This window comes from Engraulis encrasicolus, chromosome 5 (genome assembly GCF_034702125.1).
Source record: "Engraulis encrasicolus isolate BLACKSEA-1 chromosome 5, IST_EnEncr_1.0, whole genome shotgun sequence".
In the NCBI taxonomy this organism is placed as follows: Eukaryota; Metazoa; Chordata; class Actinopteri; order Clupeiformes; family Engraulidae; genus Engraulis; species Engraulis encrasicolus.
The window spans coordinates 14825670-14850013 of record NC_085861.1 but is presented as its reverse complement, the minus strand read 5'-3'; the positions used below and the strand labels follow the sequence as shown (position 1 = coordinate 14850013).

Here is a 24344-nt window from a genome sequence, read left to right as displayed (position 1 = left end):
TTAAGTATCGCGTTACATTGTCATGAAAAGATGCAGTGTATCGTGAAAAGAAGTATGGCGATGCATTGTCATGACATTTTTTTCCCACATACTGTTTATTGAATTTAAGCATGAAACATCAACACTACACAACATTCCACCCAGCCCCCTCTCACATTGAAACATAAAAACAATAATAAAAAAAAACATAAAGTAATAAAAGAAAATACTAGAAAACATAAATAGATACATAAGTAATAAATACTGCACATATAACAGAAAAGAGATTGGCTGGCTCCAAAGTCATGACAATTTTTATTTATTTTTGTTGCCCACCCCATACAGGCACCATCCGCGAGCAGAACGGCGTGCGCTGGCACGGCTGCCCCTACTGCTCCAAGGAGTTCAAGAAGCCCAGCGACCTGGTGCGCCACATCCGCATCCACACGCACGAGAAGCCCTTCAAGTGCAAGCAGTGCTTCCGCGCCTTCGCCGTCAAGAGCACGCTCACCGCCCACATGAAGACGCACACCGGCATCAAGGCCTTCGAGTGCCAGTACTGCATGAAGTGCTTCTCCACCGCCGGCAGCATGAAGGTCCACATGAGACTACATACGGGTGAGTGAGTGGGGCACGGACACGATAGAATAGAGTTGAGTAGAGTAGGGTAGAGTAGAATAGAATAGAATAGAATAGAATAGAGGAGAATATAATATAATATAATATAATAGAATAGAATAGAATAGAATAGAATAGAATAGAATAGAATAGAACAGAACAGAACAGAACAGAACAGAACAGAACAGGACAGAATAGAATAGAATAGGATAGGACACCACGGGATAAAATAGAGCCTTTATTGACAACACCAGGGCCCCTGACAGCTTTTGACGGGCCCAGGACAAAGTCATCTGAAAGGGCCCCATATCCAATACATACACTGTAATGAGGACCCAATTCTGGGCCCCCTATCCCCTTGGGCCCAGGACAACATGCCCCTATGCCACCCATGTCAGCGGGCCAGCCATCATTGTCAGTACTATGAGATTTTTTTTTTTACAGGTGAGTGGGGCCATGATGGGAATAGGTAGGAAAGGGTATGAGAAATGAAAGTGAAGTGAAAGCCCACTTGGGAAACTCCATCTCCCATTGTCATTGTGACACAGCACTCCACATAATGGAGCCTGGATAGGAGAGGATAGGATAAGATAGGAGAGGATAGGCTACGTAGCATCAGGGCTATAAATTGACTTATTTGAATCACTGGCCAATTTGGCTAGTAGATGTTAAATCGTGCAAGTCACAGGGGGCGCTGGGGCGCAGCACGCTAAGCCCCCCACATCTGGGCTTACATTGCCCATGGGGACCCAGGTTCGAGTCCGGCCGGGGTCATTTCCCAGCCCCACCCCATCTCTCTCTCACAACTGTTTCCTGTCTCCTCTCATACTGTCCTGTCATAATAAAGGCCAAAAAGCCCCCCCCCCAAAAAAAATAAATAAAAAATCTCACTAGTCACACACACTGACTATCAATGAAAGGGGCTAGTATCTATGTTTTTCTTTCCTACCAGCCAAGCTGAATTTTCACCAGCATTTGACCGGTTGGCAGGTGTTAATTTAGTGCCCTGAATAGAATAGAATAGGATAGAATAGAAAGCCATTATTGCCATTATAGAAAGCCATCATTATTAGCCATTGCCATTAATGTCAGTACTGTGAGATTTAAAGAGGTTGCACTTTAATTAAGCAATAAGTCACAAGAGGCTGTGGGGTTGTGAACGGGAGTTGGAGCATGACGCAAAGTGGACCCTTGGCGTAGAATCTTTGTTAGGAATGGATATAACAGGATGTGAAAGTGAAGTGAAAGCCTACCTGGGAAACTCCAACTCCCATTGTAATGGCACAACACTCCAAAGCACACAGTGCTCACTGCACACAACGAAAAATGCTCCAGTGGTTGGTTCATGAACTGATTTAGAGGCCACTTTCACTTTCAAGATGGACAAAAAACATTTTTGGGCCATAACTTCTGACTAGGTGGATGGATTTTTCCCAGATTTGGTGTGGTAATGCTCTAGGGTAGGCTCATGAACTAAGTAGATTTTGGAGGCTAACACTTTCAGGATGGCTCAATTCGAGATGGCCGAATTTTTGTTTGGGCCATAACTTCTGACCAGGTGGATGGATTTGCCCCAATTGTTTTTAGCTTTGTTTTCATAATAATTGTTTGGTTTTAAGCCTGAGCAGGGCACTGATCTATGTATTTAATATACTGTATAAGTTTATAAATAGGTGGACAGGAGTGGTGGGAATGATGGAGGATTGGAAACATTGCATTTCGGAGATGTACCTTTAGCAATCGGACACGACTGCATAAGCTTAGTTGTCAGTAGTACTATGAGATTTAAAGAGGTTGCACTTCAATTAAGCAATAAGCCATGAGAGGCTGTGGGGTTGTGTTAGATGTATAATGGGTAAGGAGAGTTGGAGCACGACGCGAAACGCAGTGCCGTTGAACTCTCCTTAACCCATTGATGCTGGATGTTGCGTTGAGCAACATTGGCCCTGGCGCCTGGAGCTGCATTACGCAACATTTAGGCTCATGAGATTTGAGACAACTTTATTAAAAATCTTTGTTTGCTTGAGATGAATGAACACATTCTAATGAAAGATGATGGTCTTGGCGTTTAAGTGCCTTCTTATTGCATGTTTCGTATGTGCTTCAGAGGCTGAGATATTTAGTTTTTTATAGGCTGAGGGCAACTTTTCTTTAAATGGGCTCAGGCATTCAGCACCCTTTTTTGCAGGTGCCTTAGGCGTCAATGGGTTAATGTAGAGTCTTTTTTTGGAATGGTGTTTGCTTACAGCCGATTTACCAACGCTTGGAACGCCCAATCAGCCAATCATATTCCAGAACCAGGTTGTACAGTGTCGGATGGTCCAAGTTAGAATCAATTAACAAAGTCTACAACAGCATGTGGCATTTGATTGTTGGAACAGCGGTGAACGTGTGTTTTTGAATATTAGTTTGATCTAAACCGCTGACTGATTGAGGAGCTTGAATTGAATAGTTCTTGAGTCTGAAAATACCGAAGGGCAGCATTAAACTGCCCCTCAGTAAGCTTGGCTACTTCAGAGAACTGGGTATACTATTGAAAGCTATTGACACCTTCCTGTGGTATGATTTTAGAGTGTCTGGCAAGAGACGGCTTTGAGAGAGCTCTTGAGCATTCTGTACACAAACTTCTAATGAGACATTAAAAAACTTCACTGATTAAGGAAGCTCGCTAGTCTGTGTTGATTTGTTCATCAAGAGTGTGCAGATATTTCTGCATAATCATCTGCTTAGGAATTCAGCTGATGCACTGCTTACGTACGTGTACAGCACCTGCTCAGAGCATGTTGATGAAAGCACACACAGTTCGGCCTCCCCCTTTAGGAAGGCGACTTTGACCACCTCTCTTCTCCACTTGAGGATGCATACTGTACATCATTTGCACAGTCAGATGAGATGAGCTTAGTTCTTTATGCTGATGAGCTGTGTTTGAGGGATCGTTTAAGCTTTGGATTATCCTGGTCATGACATGTTGCCTGCCACGGTTCAGGTTTGTTGATGTTGTAGTCATCAAGCTGTCTCGGGCTGCTAAACACACACACACTTTTAATTTGCTCGGTGTCGACGAGGCTGTACAGCTCAGCGCGCCGCACGTGTTGTGCAGTCATCTGCACGGCCCTGTTCACCCGAGTGTTGTTCAAGCAGAGAAACACGCAGCTCATTAGGATGACTGTGCCGTCTCAGTTAATTACTATTGCAACTTCAAGAGACCATTGAGCTTTCATTAGCTCAGACCTCAGTTAGCAGACAAAATTAAAACCGCCTTTACGAACCGAAAAGCAAGAACAGATTTTCCAGCTGAAGGGAATTCATGTAGTTATACTTTCAGGAGTCTAATAAGGATTGCTATATTATTGTGTACATATGGTAGTTTGCGGGGCCGTGATGATATTGTATTGAATCGAGAAAGACTCAAAATACTGTTTCGCAGTGCAAGAAGGCAGTGTCGTGATACGGCGTTTCAAAATTCTTTTACACTCCAGTCCAGAAAACAACCACAGGATATGATGTGATGTTGCTTCCAAGCTTCAAATCATTGTCGTTATTATTTTGTAACTTTTTGAAAACAAAATCGTCGGGTGTATCGAACTGTGGGTCAAAAATCATGATACGAACCGAATCGTGAGTTGACTATCGTTACAGCCCGAGTAGTAGTTTGATTGTAGCCTGGTTCTACCATCCGCTTTCTGTAGTAGCCCTTTAATGCTCTCCTTACCACCAGAGACACGCTTTTATAGTCATTGAAAAGTTAACTGCCATAGTACTACAATGCTATCATATGACACAGGGCCTTAGGTAATGCACTACGACTTGGTCATTGTCATTCTGGTAGCAGCAAAATCATAACGCTGTGTCCTAACGGGTTAATTTCATTTCTGCAGAGGGTCTGGAACTGTGGGACTGAGAAACATTCAGTGGAGTGAGAATGAAGGGAACTCATTTATTCATATCATTGAAGAACAATTACTGGTGGGGAGGGGTGAGCTCCATTGATGTGGGAAATGTGCGGCCACCTCCCTCCTCCCTCCTGCTCTGAATGTTATTTTTAAAATTGCTTTGCTAAAAAAGTATACTTTTGGGGTTTTCATGTCATATTTCTTGTGAAACTGCACAGCATAGCCTTTGCAATGATGACCGCCACATGTCTCTGATACTGTGGCATTTTTTGGAAAGTATTAAGTGGATTATTATTATTATTTTTTTATTTTTTTTAGAAAAGTATGAGTGGCTCACGTGTTATATATATATTCATTGAGTCCATTAGAACATCCTAGATCAGTGATTCTCAAAGTGTGGTCCGGGAACCACTAGTGGTCCACAAGGGGATTTCTACTTTTCCAAGACAAGCTAGCAGTAGGCTATATTTGTAACATTATTACAAAGCTAAGCTTAGCTGAAGTCTTATTTTCACAACAATAAGACTGTCTTGTAAATGTGAATTAAAAGTAAGTGATTTGTATTGAAATTAGCAGTGTCAAATCAGCACCCATCAACCCGTAATTCAGTTGACAGGTGGCCCCTGAACGTTTTTGGGGGGACAAAGTGGTCCTCGCTCTGAAAAAGTTTGGGAACCACTGCCCTAGATTGTGTGGAGCTCGGTGTCGGTGTAGAGTCAGCGTGTAGACTTCCTGAAATCGACTGTCTGATATGTTTGTCTGGCTCCTGTGTTAACTTTTCCACCTTTTGTCTCTCTTACACAATGTGACTTCATCCACAATGGCATGCCAGTATTGCACAGGAATATACAGTACAATAAAGTTGAACAGTATGAAGGAGCCTGCACCCAATGACACAAGAGTAAATTGCCACCTCTAGAGGGATGATTCCACCCTTGAAGGGTCCTGTGGGAAAATAGTGATGCGTGATGAGAAGCAATTCCGAAAAGTATACCGTATAGGCCTTTAATATTGTTTTTGGGAAAATGTATTTGACAAAGAGACCTTGACAGCCTACTGATTGTGACCTTCCAGTCTGCTCAGGTTTTTGTTTGCAGTATTTATTACTTATATTCAGCCCACTCTCTTCCATTGCAGACTTGTAGCGAATGAGTAATGAAAGATTTGACGTCTGAGTGACATTTAATTGGCCACGAAAAACACCAGTGAAAAAAAACAGTGCCTGTAATAATAATATGATGCAATTGCCTTGTAAATTCTGCAATTTTACTAGTTTTGTTTGTTTTCTTTTCCCAACAGGTGTGCGTCCGTTTCCTTGCCCACACTGCGAGAAGATCTTCCGCACCTCTGGCCACCGTAAGACGCACATCGCCTCGCACTTTAAGAGCCTGCAGCAGAAGAAGCACAAGTTCCCACGCAAGCCCCACAAGGCTCGGGTGTCCAAAAGCAGCCTGCCCCTCCCAGATATCCCCCTCCAGGAGCCCATCCTTATCACCGACATGGGTACAGTAACCAATACTTAAACTAATACTACGACTTATCAGCGTCATGCCCGGCTCTGCCTGGTGAGTTTTGGGGCATTACATGGGTACCATAATACACACGCTCAATGCTTAAACTAATACAACTCATCACTGACATGGATTCAGTGACACATACAGGTTGGATCAAGTGGTAGGTTCTTATTAGGTGTTTAGTGTTTTTCAGTAACAACATAGTCTATCTATCTAATTAGGTACAATGGAGTAAAAGGTGTAACAGCTATGTAATGTCATGTGCTAGTGTTGTACTTACACCATTAATTTACTTTTACTTTTACCTTTACTTTTACTTTTACTTTTACTTTTACTTTACTTTTACTTTTACTCTTACTTCAACGTTTCACACCTCTGGTAAAAAGGGACACACACCTAATACTTCAAGGAGACTTTCAACCAATTTCAACAGGCAGTTGTACTGCTCATGCTACCCTTGCCTTGACCTGTCAATGCCCAGTAAGACACTGCTTTTTTTGTTCAGTCCTTTCCTGCATACTATGCCAGGCCTATAAGTACAATATTGCATTAGTCAACTCTACAGGAAATAAAAGCATCATTTTTTTTTCTTTAGGTCTTCTTAATGAAAAATATTTTATCCCTTTTTGAAATGGGCCACATCCATCTTGAATGAAGCAGTATTGTCCTAATGTTACGATGTGTATGTCCTTGTGTTTGTGTTATGAACAGGTCTCATTCACAACCAGAACTCCCGTGTGTCCCTCCAGCCATACCTGGGCCTGATCGAGAACGACAGGCCATACAAGTGTGCCTACTGCAACAAGGCCTATAAGAAGTCAAGCCATCTCAAACAACACGTCAGGTACTCCGCAGACCATAGATTAGGACATTATTCAATTAAATGTCAACAAGGATCAGTTTTTCAAATTCCTCCCAGTAAAGGGGCCGAACTACATGTATTATGGTTGCCGACTGTCAATGAAAAAAATACGGGACACTTCATTGAGGTGGGGGGTCTGGGGGTCTTTTTTTAATCCCTAAATTCCGAAAAACGATTCCATATTTCAAGGGGCGGTTGGCAGCCCTAGTATGTATGTAACCGCATGCAGCAACATGTCCAAGGTGAAGGAAACAAGCAAATAACTTTCCAGACAGAACAGATATTCGCTTTTCTATGTCTCAGTAGCCTTGTGATGGTCTATTATGAGACTATTTCAGGTAGTAAGATATAACTCTCATGTGCATTGGAGAAATATCCCTAACCTGAAGTGTTAGGTCAAGGTCAAGGTAAACTTTATTATCCCTCAGGGGGAAACAAGTGGTCAACATTTCACATCTCCTCAAGACATACTACAACACATAGACAGTAGACGCTGGACATACCACATTAAAATAAATAAGGGATAAGAACATGTGATGTAAAATGAAATAACAATAACAATAGGTAAAAACAGTCGAAGTGAAAACAGTGCTGTGTAACAATAGATAAAATGCATTAAATGAATTAGGGCAGGTGATAGAACTAAAGTGCTGAAGTTGCTTTGGGCTTGCTGTTATATAGCCTGATCGCTGTGGGTACAAATGACTTTTGGTATCTTACTGTCCTGATTGTTCTTTGCATGAGTCTGTCATTTGACCTAGTACTCTTTAAAAACTTTGGGTAGAGGGGATGTGTAGGGTCAGTTAAAATTTGGTCCATCTTTCTTAAAATGAGCTTGTTGTACAACTCAACTGCAGATGTCTGGTCAACACCAATCACTCTGCTGGCCGATTTGATGAGGCGCTGCAATTTTTTGTGGTCCTGCACATACATATTGCCATAGACACAGATAAGTCCAAATAATAAAATACTTTGTAAAAGTGATTGGTAAAATAATTGAAGAATACTGCACTCTAGTTTAAAATCTTTGAGCTTCCTTAAAAAGAACATTCTCTGTTGCAACTTCTTACATTTGTTTTGTGCACATTGATTAAAAGACATTCTGTCGTCCATCTCAATCCCTAGGTACTTATATGATCGCAAATTACGCACGGACACTGATGGCGCACATATTTGTTTTCATTTTGTTATGACCTGGTGGGGGGCCAGAAGCTTGCTGTCCAAGGGCCGCATCTGGCCCCAGGGCCGCCATTTCAATAGCCCTGGATTATGATAAAAACAACACCTTTATTTCAAATTATAACTAGTAGAGCTTCAAGCTGGCATTACTCATGTTTGAGAATAATTCATATTGATTATGTTGATGCTGATTTATGAAAATAATATTTGTGGACGTTGCCAAAAAAAGTGTGCCGTTAGCTTCAAAATTAAACTGGAACTTCAATTGGTAATGATTTACCATTTGGGACTATTAACAATGACTGTTAAAGACAAGTGACACTCTTTTGCTCCCTCCCTTTATGTGCATGAAATTACTAAGTCCCAGCTTTTAAATAGTCTTTCAAAAGGACCTTTAAAAACTAGGACAGAAGGCTAATTGGCCCTGCTCTCATCGATCCGCTCAGAAAGCCATTTCCCTATTTCGCTTTAGCATAGCGTTTCTCTATGGGGGCGGTATAGCCCTCCAGGTGGGCTTTGGGGCGCCCTGGGGGGGCGTTGAGAAGGATGAAGTTGAAAGGGGGTGCTTAGTTGTCATTGGTGGCATTAGTCTGTTTATTTATTTTTATAGTAAGGGGGGCATTGGCTGGCTTGTGCTGAGGTCAAAGGGGCGTTTGGAGTCATAAGAGGAGATTCAGGGGGCGTTTGTTCAAAAAAAGTTTGAGAACTACAGCTTTAGCACATCACCTTGGCCAATTATTCTCCTTCACTCACATTTTCAGTGCTGAGCTCAAGGGAGGAAAATACTCTTCATGTTAAAGGCCACCTTCCGGATAGGAAACGGAAGGAAAGACTTTGACAGAAAGACGACTCCATTAAAATCCTCCGTAACTTAACGTTAAAGGTTGCGACAGCCTGCTGTAACCTTAAGTGTGCCAATTAGCCTCTGATTTAGCAGGTGCAAATTGGCCTTCCCACGTCACATATACATCCCACTGTTTCCTGCCTGAGCCTGGTAGTATACAGTATATACTTGCTTCAAAACTGAACTTGTTTGATGCCATGTAGGCTAACTGTCATTCTGTCTTCCTCCAGCCCTTGTCGTGGAGGCAGAATGGGAGTTTTTTCTTTAAACAAAATACCATAGTAGATATTTCCATTAAATGTTTTGAACACACATTTATTTATTTTTGTTTTTTTTTGCAATATGATTTGTTAAATCTGTATGGCCATGAAATAGTTTTACCTACACAATTAAACTGAAACACAGGTAAAAATTATTGTAGAGGCAGACTGTTACAGACCAATTCTATAATAGTCAGAGTCGCTGCTTAATTGACCTATTCTTCATGTGAAAAGGACAGCAGTGTGGGTCATAAGGGGTTGGTAAGATATGGAATGAGAGGATACCCGCCACAATGGCAGCCAGGTACAAGAAGATGAATTGATATTGTTGAACTGTTGTGGGGGGAAGTGTGAAGTAGAGTGCTGTATTGCTAGCCTAGAAATCTAGACGCCCCTAGCGACCGCAAATTGAATTTGCTCCCGGGGGCAGTCTAGCGGACCCCGGTCGTTTTGCGAGGCTGAAAGTTATCCGATGACAGGGCCAATCAAATCGCGAGGGGGGCCGGGCTACTTAGTAAACAGGAAACTTTCTAAGAAGAAGCATGGTGTCCGTCCGTGCTACGTATAGCACGAAAGTGCACTTAATTTAAAAAGCCTGGATGATAATACATTTCGTGTCTGACATGGATTGATGTAATAATACACCATGAACTTATCGGACACAAATAGATCACAACACAATACCATTTGATCATTCGATGTTTTAAACTAGCTCGGTAAGCTAAGTTGAGCATTTTACAGGACCAAGTCACACGCTATTATCAGACCACTACTGTAGGTGTAGAATGAAATTGCTGCCCAAATTTCTAATAAGACACAGGCCATTAAAAAACGAGACATTTGGGAGCTTTGAAAGTCTTTGAGTAGCTTACTAAATAGATGGGAATGGCATAGTCTACCAAGCTAGTGTGGCTAGCTAACCTGTCGTCAATAACACAGCTAGGTATCCAGTCTTAATATAACCATTTAACAAGCCCCAAATGGCTCAACATTTCGCTGGTTGATCAAGGAGGGCCATGTGGTTGAAAACGAGGCATTTTTGAACTGTATAAGTGAAAACACGATTTATTAGGACACTTGTTTGTGGCTGTGGTCATCACATGCATTCACTGCTACGACGGGTCGAATTTGCCGCTCCACCTACAAAGGGGCCCTCGCTGGCTAGCTAACCTGTCGCCAATAACACAGAGCTAGGTATCCAGCCTTGTATTATATGCCTGCCCCAAATTCTAATAAGATCCATGTCATTAAAAACGAGACATTTGGGAGCTTTGAAAGTCTGTGAGTCGCTTACTAAATAGATGGGAATGACACCTAGAGTCTACCGAGCTAGCGGCTAGCCAATCTGTCGTCAATTACCATTGACAGTAAATAGAATGGACGCCAAATCAACGCTATTTGCCATTCAACGCTTTGAAGCCAGATTTGGGAACATTCCAACTTACATTCCACCTTAGCAACGCCAAACGCAGGTGCTGATTGGACAACAACAAGACTTCTAACGGTCAATCAAACCATGTTCTGATGCTCATTGGTCAATTTAACTTTTAATATCTCTCTAAAATAAAACATCACCACAAAAAATCACCACCCTGGTAAGTTGGAGAGCAAGGGGACCTGCTAGTTGAGCGAAAAATGATCCCCCTGGAGTGGCATTTAAGGGAGATACAGGGTTTTATGTCTCTCATAGGAATGAATGGGATTTGGCCATTTTTTGGTCTTTTTGGGTCCAACCTTGGCTCCAACTTGGCTTCAACAATGAAATAGAATTTTGGCCTCCATTCTATTTACTCTCAATGTCAATTACACAGAGCTAATATCCAGCTGTGTATTAGTTATGGGTATACAGCTAGCTAGCTAACACCGAACATGCCATGTTGACAACAATCATAAATATAACCATTTAACAAGCCCCAAATTGCTCAACATTTCGCTGGATGATCAAGAAGGGCCGTGTGGTTGAAAACGAGGCATTTTTGAACTATGCAAGTGAAAACACGATTTATTAGGAAACTTGTTTGTGGCTGTGGTGATCACACGCATTCACTGCTACGACGGCTTGGAGTTGCCGCTTCACAAGACAGCTGTGACGTTACACAGAAGTGTGTGGGGATTGGTTGTTTGCCATCCAATTGCGTGGCGTTGAGTGCTGAAGCAACCGTTTATCCCGCCCACACTGCTGCCCAGCCCTCCTAGACCCTGGTACAGCTTTTTGCTGTACGGGTCTGGCTCGCTAGGCTACTGTATTGCAGGACTTTAACCATCACCATCACATCAGGGCCGCATAATCCATGCTGGTTATGGGACTAAAAATGTTAATTCATTCTTCGTTCCGGCAGTGAATTGACATACAGTACAAAATTAAGTATTTTTGATGAAGGGTGCTGATCTCCAGGTTGTTTTAAAGATCAAATACAAAAAAGGGTTACAAAACCTGAAATTGTGATTGATTGATTGAAACACAGACTCTTATAGGTGTCGAATCTTATTTTCTTGAAGTAACTTAATCCCCTACCTGTTTTTTGACATACACATCTCAAACTCAACCCACTCCGCCATTAAAGCACAGACTCTTCTTGTAGTTGTTTGAGCTTATTTTCTTGAGCTAACTTTCTTGAACTAACTAATATAAACCAATGCCCCCTCTTCCCCACCCCCCCACCCCACCCGAAGGTCTCACACCGGGGAGCGTCCGTACAAGTGTGTGCAGTGCAGCAAGGGCTTTGCCTCGTCTGGCGTGCTGAAGGCCCACATCCGCACCCACTCGGGCCTCAAGGCCTACAAGTGCCTGAGCTGTGACACCACCTTCACCACCAGCGGCAGCCTGCGGCGTCACATGACCACCCACAGCGACCTCCGACCCTACATGTGCCCCTACTGCCAGAAGACCTTCAAGTCTTCGCCCAACTGCAGGAAGCACATGAAGACGCACAGGTGAGGGGGTCATCTGTCCTCGGTCACTGACGGGCAGTTTCAGTGACGCACAGTTTTTTTGTCACCTTTTTCATGAACACTTATCATCACCATCACATTCTAAGTACTTATTATGACTAGGAAAATTGCACATTTATGCTTTAGCCACGGTATAAGATAGTGTTAGTAAGTGGAAACTAGGAAAAGGAACTCATCAGTGAACAATTTAAGACTTAAGTTACCATGTGAAAAGTCAAGGCTTAGCTTCATACTTTTTAAAATTCAACAGGCATTCCTTATCACTTGCATATACCATTAAACCTGAATAGATAGGTTCTCACTCTGTTTTTAATCAGAGAAGATTGATACCTAGAAAGCTTTGGAAAGACAAAACCTTTGTGATTTGGCACTTTTTGACTCCATTGTCTCCACATACTGCCTTTATGAGTATTCTCCCCTTGCCAGAGGGAATTATAATCACTAGCAGCAATATCAATATATTCTTGTGAAATATGACAGGAAATGTCAGGTCAGGAACAGAAAACTTTTCAAACTTTTTTTTTAATGACCGTGACTTTCACTGGTGATACTTCCAGTCATCTCCGAGATTGTAATACCTGGCTGACAGAATAATTCCAGTTCCCCAATGTATGTCATAAAATGAGACAAAACGCCTGTCTTGGATATTGATCTAAGAAATTGGGGACCAAAGGTGCTTGGCGAGGCAAAAAAAAAATCATGCCTAATATGCAGAGGTGCTTTATTGATCTTGAAGGAAATGAAGGAAGGAAATATCTATGTGCCCATCTCTCCATCCAGGACCCTATTAAGCCAATTTGGTGCCCCGGGCACTATACCTCACAAGTGCCCCCGCTATGAACAAAATTTGTAAAGCTTGTGTCTTGTGGTAGCCAGGCTGTGCCCTTCTAGTGACGCAACACATTCAAATCGAATATCGATTGCAAGTCTATGATAATCAGCCAATCTTGTGGTGCCCCCTCACTGGTCAAAAATGGTTGGTGCCCCTGGGCATTGAACCACTGGCCCTTATGGATAGTCTGGCATTGCATCACATTAACAATCCAATCAAGCCCACGTCCCATTCCATGCCAAACAGAGATGTCAATCCCAGATTGAGAAAGCGAAACCCCTGTCAGAATATGTGATCTGATTTGATTGTAATGACTACGTAAGTAGGTATGTAGGTAGACCAGCTTAGTCAGTGAGATCACATGTGTTGGAAGGAAACAGGCACAGTTTTTACTTCTGAACAGGGCAGTCATGGGTAAGTGGTAAGGGCTTCAGACTTGCCGGTTTAACTCCCAGGCCGACAGGTTGGTAGGCCAGTTAACCAATGCTCTCCCCCATCCTCTACCATGACTGAGGTACCCTGAGCATGGTACCATCCTGCTGCCCCATTGCACGGGTGAGACATAAATGCAATTTCGTTGTGTGCAGTGAGTATTGTGTGCTGTGGAGTGCTGTGTCACAATGGCATTGGGGGTTGTAATTTCCCAGGTGGACTTTCACTTCACTTCACTTTCCCTGTGAACCCATGTCTCCATAACTCTGTTCCATGACGACTCTGACCGCGTGTCTCCGTGTCTCTCCGGGCAGGTACGAGTTGGCCCAGCAACTCCAACAGCAGCAGGCACCGTCAGACGGCACCTCCCTGGACGACCCCCTGGGGGGCGGTGCAGGAGGAGGCGGTGCAGGAGGAGGAGGAGGCGTTACAGCCGTGGGCCATGACATGCAGGTGGAGATGGAGGGTGGAGCGCTGCAGTCTCAGGCCGGTGGCGTTGGCGTTGGCGTGGGGGCAGAGCAGACCGGCATGCTGGAGCTCACCCAGACGCAGGTGCTGCCGGGCGGACAGAGGGTGGTGCTGCATAGGGTGCTCGGCGACGACACCCTGGTGCAGGACCCAGAAGGTAAGCAAGGGCCCAGCAAGGGTTTTTGGAAAATTTCATGTAAATTGTGTTAGCAGTATTGATCATGAAATAGCCACAGCTGCTTAACTGGCAAGAAATGGAAACAAACAAACAAACAAACAAACGTGTAAGGGCCCAGATGCTTACAAGACATCCAAAAATGGAATGAATGAGGAGCTGAATGTGGGTCTCGTTTTCTCCAATGTCCACATATGTAACAATCATACTAGACAATGTAACTGAAAAGTTGTACAGTATCTAGTCTACGATGGTGAACTTAATTCTACTGTATATTAAGTGGCTTCTGTATGCTCACATAGAAATTAACCCAGTGATGCCTAAAGCACCTGCAAAAAAACGCCTGCTGAATGCCTAAGCCCTTGTTGGGAAAGTTGCCCTCAGCCTATAAAAACCTAAATATCTTAGCCTCTGATGCACATACATGACATAAGTTGCCCTCATCTGGCATTAGAATGTGTTCATTCAGCTGTAACATACCCATCTTTTTATTAAAAAAGCTAAAATCTCAAGAGTCTGAATGCAGCATACTTGTGTCTCCAGGCACCAGAAGTCAAACAACATATACGAGTTATCAGGCTAAAATGGGTTAAATACTATAATTTACTATCTGAAAACAGGATTCAACCCAATGTCACCCCAATGTGCGGCCATTATGGGAAAGGGCAAATTCTGAATCCACTTCTGTATTCAACTGATGTAATGTTACCAGGCCAAAAGCCATTACTATTCTGAAGAGGTGCACTGTGTACCAGAATCCTTCTACTTGGTTTCCTGCTCAGTGCTTCAGTTGTTTTGTACGACGCAGGTGCAGTTGTTTGCATTTGTTCTGCACTTAAAACCAAGAATCAAGTAATTGGTCCCAGATGTTATGAGCCGTAAATGAATGAATGCATGAATGAAAGTTTATTGTCATTGTACAGGTACAACGAAATTGGTAAAGTGCAGATGCTCACAGTGCTTAAAAATGTATTGTGTTATTAGAAATATAGGGATATACATACAGTATTTTTTTTGAGGTAATATGTGAGTACCATGCAGGTTGAAAACTCATTGAGATGCATTAGGTGCTGGTAGAAAACTCCTGGCCTAAAAGGTTACAGCCTTAGCGACCTCAGATGGTTAATTTTTCAAGAGACTAACCTTAAAACAGGACCTCGTCGCACTGGCGGAAGAAAGGATGAATGGATGAAAGCAGAGGACGAGTTGAGCAGAATACTTTATGAGTCTGAATATGAGAAGAGCCTGCCTTTGATTTGTTCCCAGGGGTGGAGCTATTGGGGGAGCGAGTAGGTCAACTGCCTTGGGGCCCAGGGCCCTCCCGTATTGGTGGTGGGGGCCCTATTGTGACCATGGCGGGTCGTATGGGGGGCCCTATCAGTGTCTTGCCCTGGGGCCCTGTGTGCACTTGTTCCGCCACTGTTTGTTCCCCTCACTTATTCTCTATTTCTCACTCACACGCTCCTTACCCCAACCCCCCCCCACGCCCCCCTCAGTCAGTCTCCCTTTTTCTTTTTGTCTCCCACTCATCTTTGTACTCTTCACTCAAAAAGCGATAAAGTGAACATGAATTGGATGAGGGCAAGAGATTAAGAAAACCAAATTTGCTTTTTGCCTTGAGGCTCATTGCACCAAAGCCTTTTTTTTCAGGGCCGCAAAGCCATTCATAATCAAGAAAATGGTTTGTGTAACATCATGCCCAATACCCCTCATATATTTATATTTATATAACTCAAAGAGAGGAACCTTTGGTGTAACTGTCCATGATGGTTTTTCCGAGATGATAACTAGCATACATAGAAAGTGGCCCTTTTGGGAGGCCAAAATAAAAACGAACAGAAACGGTGGAATCTCTGGCTATAAAAACCCTGTCATTCCAATCTTTTTGCTTTAGGTGGAAGAGAAAAGCCTTTTAAGGGCCCTCTGAGACACTGTGCTGCGTAGGCCTACATTTCTTTCACGGAAGATTGTACTTTCAAACACTGTTGTGACACTCGTCTAAGACGAGTCATCTCGCTGCATCGTGGGAGGTTTGTGTTCTGCAGTTTTTGGCTTTTTCCCCAGTGTCAGATGAGTGAATATTTGTAATGGCTTTGTGATGGTTCTTCTCCTTCCTGTCAGAAAATAACATTTGTTGATGTTTTTTCTGATATTTTAGTAAACATGTTACCTTTTCCAACATGGGTCCTTAATAATATGCCTGTCCCGAAATTTGCCAGCCCCCAGTACTCTTGTTCAGTGTCATCCTCAAAGGTCAACATGAGACAAGTGGAGGACGCACTGTACGGCAGAAAGGTCGCCCACGATGAGACATTGTGTTAACTTTGCTTGCACAAGAGGAAACTAGGTTCATGAAATGCCAGCCACTGCTGTTCTGTTCTCATCGTGGGTAAATGGACCATTATAGTATGTATTAGCGTTGAAAAATCACAATCTGTTGTCCTATTTCAGCCGATATCATCTTTGATTCCCCCCGAACACACACACACACACACACACACACACACACACACACACACACACACACACACACACACACACATTGACATTTTGGAAGCGTCTCGATGGCTGGCTTAACAGGCATCTTGCATGCCGGTTTCCTTTGTCACTCATCATAAACGTTCATCATAAACATTTTCACTGTCCCTATTTGCAAACAATCAGTCACCAAGTTTGAATATGTTTCAAGCTTAAGATTTGTTCAAATACTCCAAACCAAAACCCCACGAGTCAGCCCTTTATTACACTGGTCCATTACTAACTAATGGCTGTGACATTTCATCGTAAGCCTCCATAACCAATTGGCCAAGGCAGTCACCTTCCTGGACAGCTCCTGCTTCGCTAGTCTCTGCAGCGCTTTGCCACTCTGACACTTCATAACGGCATCCGTGTTTGCCTGCTCCACTGGAAAAATAGGAAATGGGATATTTCTCACCTTCCACCACGGCCTGTGAGAAGGACTGAGTCTATTTGCTTTGGGTTTCTCAGTCTCTCTCTCATTTTTTTTTTTTTTTTGCCAATTTTCCACTCGATTTGGTTTCATTTTTGCCTTTCTTGTGTCTCCCCTACAGATCAGTTCGGAGGAGCTCAGCACTCCCTTCAGCAGAATATTGGGCAGTATGACGCCTCCACGCTACCCCAGGCGACCTACGACCAGCCTGCACTCTCACAAGGTACCATGTACATGCTCACATATACAATGATAATAATAATAATAATAATAATAATAATAATAATAATAATAATAATAATAATAATAGTATTAATAATGTGCATTTGCATATTTTTCATCATTCTGAAAAAACACATGCACGCACACACGCACACATTACCTACTGTACCTGCATACCTACACATCCGCACACACAAACACACTTATACATGCATTGGTAAACTCACCAACATGCAATCCAGTATCGCAGGTAGGGAAGGAGGGAACATGTACATCCACATCCGTCTCCGTTGGGCTCTGCCTTTTGGTTGTGTTGCTCATTTTATATCTGTATGTTTTATCTCTTCTACTGTTTCACTGTTTTCCCTGGGCCATATGCCGTAACTCTCCTCAGGCATTCTAGAAAACAAACACATAGACTCACTCACGCACACTCACTCACTCACTCACGCACATACTTTCATCCTGTCCTATACTTCTCCACAGTCACCTGGCAAAACACCATCTCACCTGGAGATGTGCAGCAGCGCTTTGTCATTTTGTATTCTGTAGCGTGACTGTATGTAAAGACGACAGGCACGACCACGTGGTGCACACACACAGACTAGGGATGCGAATTATGGATTAATTCATTAACTGTTAGTTCATTGACCTTATCGATTGACTTACCATTAATTGATAAGCAGTGTTTTTCCCCCAAATCTCTGCCCACCCCCCTCCCAAAATCCCTATTAAATAAAAAAAAAAAAAATTAAAAATGAGATAAAATGCTGAATTTTAATTAATTTCTAATTGCATTCTTGAATCCAAAGGTTAGTCAAATGTTCCCACTCTTCACACCCCTCATTACATGCACTTCGTCATGCCCATTTTGCCTGGGTCTCTCCCAAGTCGAGTTATCGATTAATTGCCAATTATTTTTTGAAATCGATAAACGTTTTGATAGTGTTTTAATCACGTTCAATCACGACCTGCGCTGCCTAGTAGCAGAGGTAGCTGAAGAAGTTTCGCCATGAATTTTCTTCATTCGCTCTGGACGCGACATTGACATGTTTGATTTAGCTAATAACATAACGTCTCCGGTCGCTCAGCTCGCTTCGCCCCTGGCGATTTCACTCTGTTCGCCCAGTTTGCTTTCCCTCCATAGACAAATAATGACTTCCTTCACTCATTTAGCGTATGTTGCTCATGGTGTGAACAAGGCATTACTGACACATTCAGACGCAAGCGACAGAGGCAAGGGTTTACACTGCTGTATCACTGGCACCCTGCAAAACCAACAGAAATCCAATAAAGTTGTAATACAGAACATGACTCATTGTAGCCCATTGGCTTTCCTGCTGCAGCCCTCTCTCCGCACACACACACACACACACACACACACACACACACACACACACACACACACACACACACACACACACACACACACACACACACACACACACACACACACACACACACACACACACACACACACACACACACACACAAAGTCAATCACCCCCAGAGTACACATTAAATCATGCCCGCCCACACATATACACATACAGTATACCACACCCACACACACACACTGGATAAGCGCACACATCACACATACTGTGCCCCCACCGCTCACCCACACACACACACACACACACACACACACACACACACACCGCACAAACACACACCGCGCAAACACACACCGCGCAAACACACACACACAGCACAAACATTGTCAAGTCAATCATCCCCAGAGTACACATTAAATCATGCCCGTCCACACATACCGTATAGACAGTATCACACACACACACACACACACACACACACACACACACACACACACACACACACACACACACACACACACACACCACACCGCACAAACACAGTCAAGTCAATCATCCCCAGAGTACACATTAAATCATGCCCGTCCACACATATACACATACAGTATACCACACACACACACACACACACACACACACACACACACACACACACACACACACACACACACACACACACACACACACACACACACACACACACACACACACACACACACACACACACACACACACAGTGCCCCCACCCCTCACCCACCTTGCCCTGGGCTGCACTCTAGCAAGGACCTGGCCCTTTGAAGCCCTGTGTCATGTGTGCCCTTGCCATATATACTGACAGATACCATCTGCCTGTCAAATATGACTCCTCAATTGGCTTTGGGGGGAAGAGTGTGTGTGCGTGCGCGTACGTGCGTGTGTGTGTGTGTGTGTGTGTGTGTGTGTGTGTGTGTGTGTGTGTGTGTGTGTGTGTGTGTGTGTGTGTGTGTGTGTGTGTGTGTGTGTGTGTGTGTGTGTGTGCGCGTACGTGCATGTACAGTATGTGGGTAGAGGTGATGAATGGAGAGAGAGAAAGAGAGAGCGAGCGAGAGATAAAGAAAGAGAGAGAGATAGAGAGAGGAAGAGTATGATGCTGATGAACAGATTGGGATGGTTGTGTTTGTCTTTCCTCCCCCACCCCATAGATTGCATCTTCTCCTTCTCTGCTGTGTGTGTGTGTGTGTGTGTGTGTGTGTGTGTGTGTGTGTGTGTGTGTGTGTGTGTGTGTGTGTGTGTGTGTGTGTGTGTGTGTGCGCGTGCGTGTGTGCGTGCGTGCCTGTGTGCCTGTGTGCGTGCGTGTGCTTGGAGGGGATGAATGGAGATATATAGATTGCATCTTCTCCTTCTCTGCTCCGAGGGCTTTCCTCCTCTCTCCTGCTGCTGATTGCCCGAATCATGCCATTGCTCAGGCTTTGGCTCAGACTCTGTTGTCCTCCTGCCCCCCCCTGAGGTTATGCTTCACCAGTGAAGCATCATACTCAGATCATCTTCTCATCTCATCTGTTCTCCCACCTTTCCTGTCTTTTAGCATATAGTTTGCATATTAGACTTTCATACTTTGTATTTTGAACTACATGTGTGAGGATGTACATGTGTGAGGATGTAATCTAGGATATGTGCAATAAAAAATATTAAATACAATGTATGTATGCAAAAATGTGTATAAATAACATTTTAGTCCATTTTAAAGTAGAGTTAGCTATAGTCTAATCAAGCCATTGTTCAGTCTCTGGCTCAGGCTCTCCCGCCTCTTTTGTAAAATGGTAAATGGACTGCATTTATAAAGCGCTTTTCCACTCCTTCGAGCTCTCACAGTGCTTGACATTTATCCCTCACATTCCCCCATTCACACTCACATTCACGCACTGGCGGAGGCCTTAGCTTCCACGCAGGGTACCACCCTGCCACTAGGAGCAATTTGGGGTTAAGTGTCTTGCTCAAGGAAACATCGATGGGAGTCAGACAGACCAGGGCTTGAACCTGCAACCTTCTGGTTGCCAAACAGGCTCCTCTATCTGAGCCACCACCGCCTCTTTTGTCCTCCTGCCCCTCCTGAGGTTATGCTGCACCAGTGAAGCATATTACTCAGATCATCTTCTCATCTCATCTCTTCTCCTACCTTTCCTGTCTTTTTAACATATAGTTTGCATTACATTACATTGCATTTGGCAAACATTGCATTAGACTTTCATATTTCGAATCATGGTACATGTTTGAGATGTGATTTAGTAAATGTGCACAGTAAAAATGAAAAATGTAAAATGCAGAGTATGTATACTAAAATGCGTATAAATAAAATTTTAGTCCATTTTAAAATCGAGTTCGCTGTAATCTAGTGGTTAATGGAGCAGGCCTTTAGATTGGAAGGCCAGATATTTGATGGATATAATATGAAGATTGGGAGCAAATCACCAGGTCTCTAATGCACCCTCCCTCATTCATGGCTGATGTGCCCTTCAGCAAGGCATCTAGCTCCAACACTGCTCCAGCTGACCCTGCCCCGATGAAGGCCTTACTATGGTTTTTACTGAATCAAGTATGGTTTTTCTGTTATATTAAAGCAATTTTAGGTTATTTTTTGGAAGAGTGCTTTGGATAATGGAAATGAGTGGGGAGGAAGAGAGTGAGGGAAGGATCTGCAAATGGCCACGGTAGGGCCAAGCCTTGGATACTTAATCGCCAATTGCTCCAGGCGTATTGTCCCTGAACCTAAATGGTTGTGAGCCACTCCGGTTGAAACCATCAGCTAAATTCAATGTACTGTAATGGTTGGCAAATATAATAATATACACGACATATAACATAATGTCATGGTCAGCTAACTTTATTGTCAGTGGACACTGAAATTCTTTTAGCATCGCTTGTCAAAACTCATTCAAAGAAAGACGTGTGTATACATGTGAACATATAACATCACAGACATTGTGCACATGCAGTACGTACAGTATATGTGTACAGGAAATGCTTTACTTCAACAACTTAAGACCTATTGCCTTAAGAATGATGTCATCCATCCAACACTTCAAGGTAATGAAGAGTTCATAAAAAGTAACTCGCTCGAGCTACAGTAGGTGCGTGCTACTCTGAGTCTCTGTCATTTAGTGTCAAAATTGGCAAAGTTACAGGTATAGGTGCGCCCATTTTATTCAATAAAACCTAACGAAAAGACAGCGGCACAGTATATAAATGTTATATGCATATATTTTTAACTTATTGTAGAGAATGGGGCTGATATGGCCACTCACTTTTTCCTCAGCACAGTCAATTATGCAGCCTGTTGAAGCGGAAAGCCATCCACTTCCCGGGACTGACTGGCCTGGACTCGGTGACAGTGGTAGATGAGTTAAGCTCGTTCTCAGCCAAGTGCAAATGATTTGCAAAGTGGCTCCATCCTTGACTTGTCCTTGCAGCTTCCACTGCGCAGCAAAACGTCCAGAAGCTGCCATGGAGACAGGCTGTCAGGATTCTAGAAGCTTTATATTTAGATCCAAATGGAAAGGGAACATCTGCTGTCAATACAGGCTGATGTAGCAAAAAAAAACATGATATGCTGGGATTTTCCCACATCAATATCAATTATTCCCATATTTGACATCTTTTTTTCGTAAGGCGTTTCAGAGAAGGTCCTTACATGTTCTACATAGAGGCTTTGTAATCATTATCTTTCAGTGTGGCCATAACTAAAACGCTTCCAAACAACATTTTATAACTTCAACTCCATTTACCCTACCTCTCCATTTTTGTCCTGATTTTTCAGAAGTACAGTTTGTCTTATTGTTATATTTATCTACACATAATGCTGTAGGCTACTTCCATTCATCATAGTTAGACTGTACATAGGTTGACGTGCTTGGTGGGAACGTAACCTATTTTGACAAATGGGTAGCATTTGCAAATGCTGTTAGGCCTGTGTGCTGCCCTTTATGCTACCGTGGTAGATTCTTTCATCCGTTTCATTTATTTAAAAAAAAAAAAAACATCAATATAGTTGTTTTAGAGCAGTGTTTCCCAACCAGAGGTACATGTACCACTAGAGGTACGCAGAGAACACAATGTAATAATAGCAAATATATGTGTAGTAGTCACATTGGGATAGAGGAACAGATACCGTACAGAGCATGAGTAAGGGGCTACTCATCATATGACAAAATTGCTTAAGGGGTACACAGGTCAAAAACAGGTTGGGGAACGCTGTTGTAGAGTTAGCATAGCTGCTAAGTTGCATAGTTTCATCCTATGTCCCGAGGCAGGAGTAACAAAAATCAGACAAACATTACGACATGAAAACACTTGCAGACAATGTACTCACAACACACTTGACAAACACATACAATTACATTACATTTCACTTAACTGATGCTTTTATCCAAAGTGACTTCGTTATTTTAAGCACAGGGTATTGGCTACAGTCCCTGCAGCAGTGTAGGGTTAGGTGCCTTGCTCAAGGGCACCTCATCCATGCAGTGAAATATGGAGGGAAAGGATGGTATTCCAACCAGGAACCCCTTGATCTAAAGCCCATCTCCTTAACCACTAAACTATGGCTGCCCCCACAATGGAGACGGAGGCCCATGTTGGACTTGATGGGCGGGACAGGGGATAGGAGAGGCAGGCGAAGGGTCAGGCAGGCTGAGCATTAACCCATTGACACCTAAGGCACCTGCAAAAAAGGGTGCTGAATGCCTGAGCCCTTTTTAAGAAAAGCTGCCATCAGCCTATAAAAACCTAAATATCTCAGCTTCTGAAGCACATAAAAATATGCTCTAGGTTGCATTTAAACGCTAAGACCCTCATCTTTCATTAGATTGTGTTCATTAATCTGAAACAAGCAGAGATTTTTTAATAAAGTTGTCTCAAATCACATGAGCCTGAATGTTGCATAATGCAGCTCCAGGCGTCAGGGCCAATGTTGCGCAACGCAGCATCAGGCATCAATGGGTTAAGGCTGATCATGTTAGATAAAGTATCCACGTATCCACAAAGGCCAATAAAGGGGCATGAGACAGGACAGCGTATGTTTGTTTGTGCGTGTGTGCGTGTGTACATGCATACATGCGTATTCGTGTGCTCCCCACGTCCTCTAAAAGCAAACCCTCAAAGGGCAGCTGCCTGTAATACTATTTACTGTTACAAATGGTTTGTAGTCTGATGTGCAGAAGATAGGAATGTGTGTGTGTGTGTGTGTGTGTGTGTGTGTGTGTGTGTGTGTGTGTGTGTGTGTGTGTGTGTGTGTGTGTGTGTGTGTGTGTGTGTCTGTGTCTGTGTCTGTGTGTGTGTGTGTGTGTGTGTGTGTGTGTGTGTGTGTGTGTGGGCTTATGTAGCACAAGTGTGGCAGGTACAAGGCCGGTAGTTACAGTAACTATGGCTACTGTTTTTTTATATATATTTTTTTTTTGGGGGGGGCTTTTCGTGTCTTATTAAGACAGCATAGTGAAGATGACTACAGGAAATGACTGGGAAAGAGCGACAGGGAAGGATCGGCAATCCCACCCGGGTCGCCGGCGTAGCAGCCCAGTGCCCTGCTGTTAGGCCACGGCAGGGCATTACTGTGCAAGTTTTAATGAAATCTGAGAGCTCTGTCTAGAAAAGTTTCATAAGCACTCTTCCTGGCCCTGTCCCATTTTAAGTTGCTGTTGGATCAGCACCCTTAGCTCAGAGTTTCTCGGCGCTAATGAAGAGTCAGATGCTGAGGCAAACGCTGCTGAGTTTGTCGTATTCTGCCCTATTTCCACTGCATATTTGTTATCCTCCAACTTAGACTAATCTCAATATGGCTGTTGGATATTGTTAT

The 24344-nt window shown here is 43.3% G+C and overlaps 1 protein-coding gene across 1 annotated transcript in view; it reads left to right on the top strand.

Annotated features, from left to right (window-relative positions):
* The window catches only part of LOC134449012 (zinc finger protein 236-like), a 147808-nt gene that overhangs the window by 37654 nt on the left and 85810 nt on the right, over positions 1-24344 (top strand). Inside the window, exons 10-15 of the mRNA XM_063198747.1 lie at positions 325-597; positions 5790-5993; positions 6716-6848; positions 11823-12083; positions 13680-13990; positions 17080-17181. Of these exons, the coding sequence (XP_063054817.1) occupies positions 325-597; positions 5790-5993; positions 6716-6848; positions 11823-12083; positions 13680-13990; positions 17080-17181 (1284 nt within the window). The remainder of the gene's footprint in view (positions 1-324; positions 598-5789; positions 5994-6715; positions 6849-11822; positions 12084-13679; positions 13991-17079; positions 17182-24344) is intronic.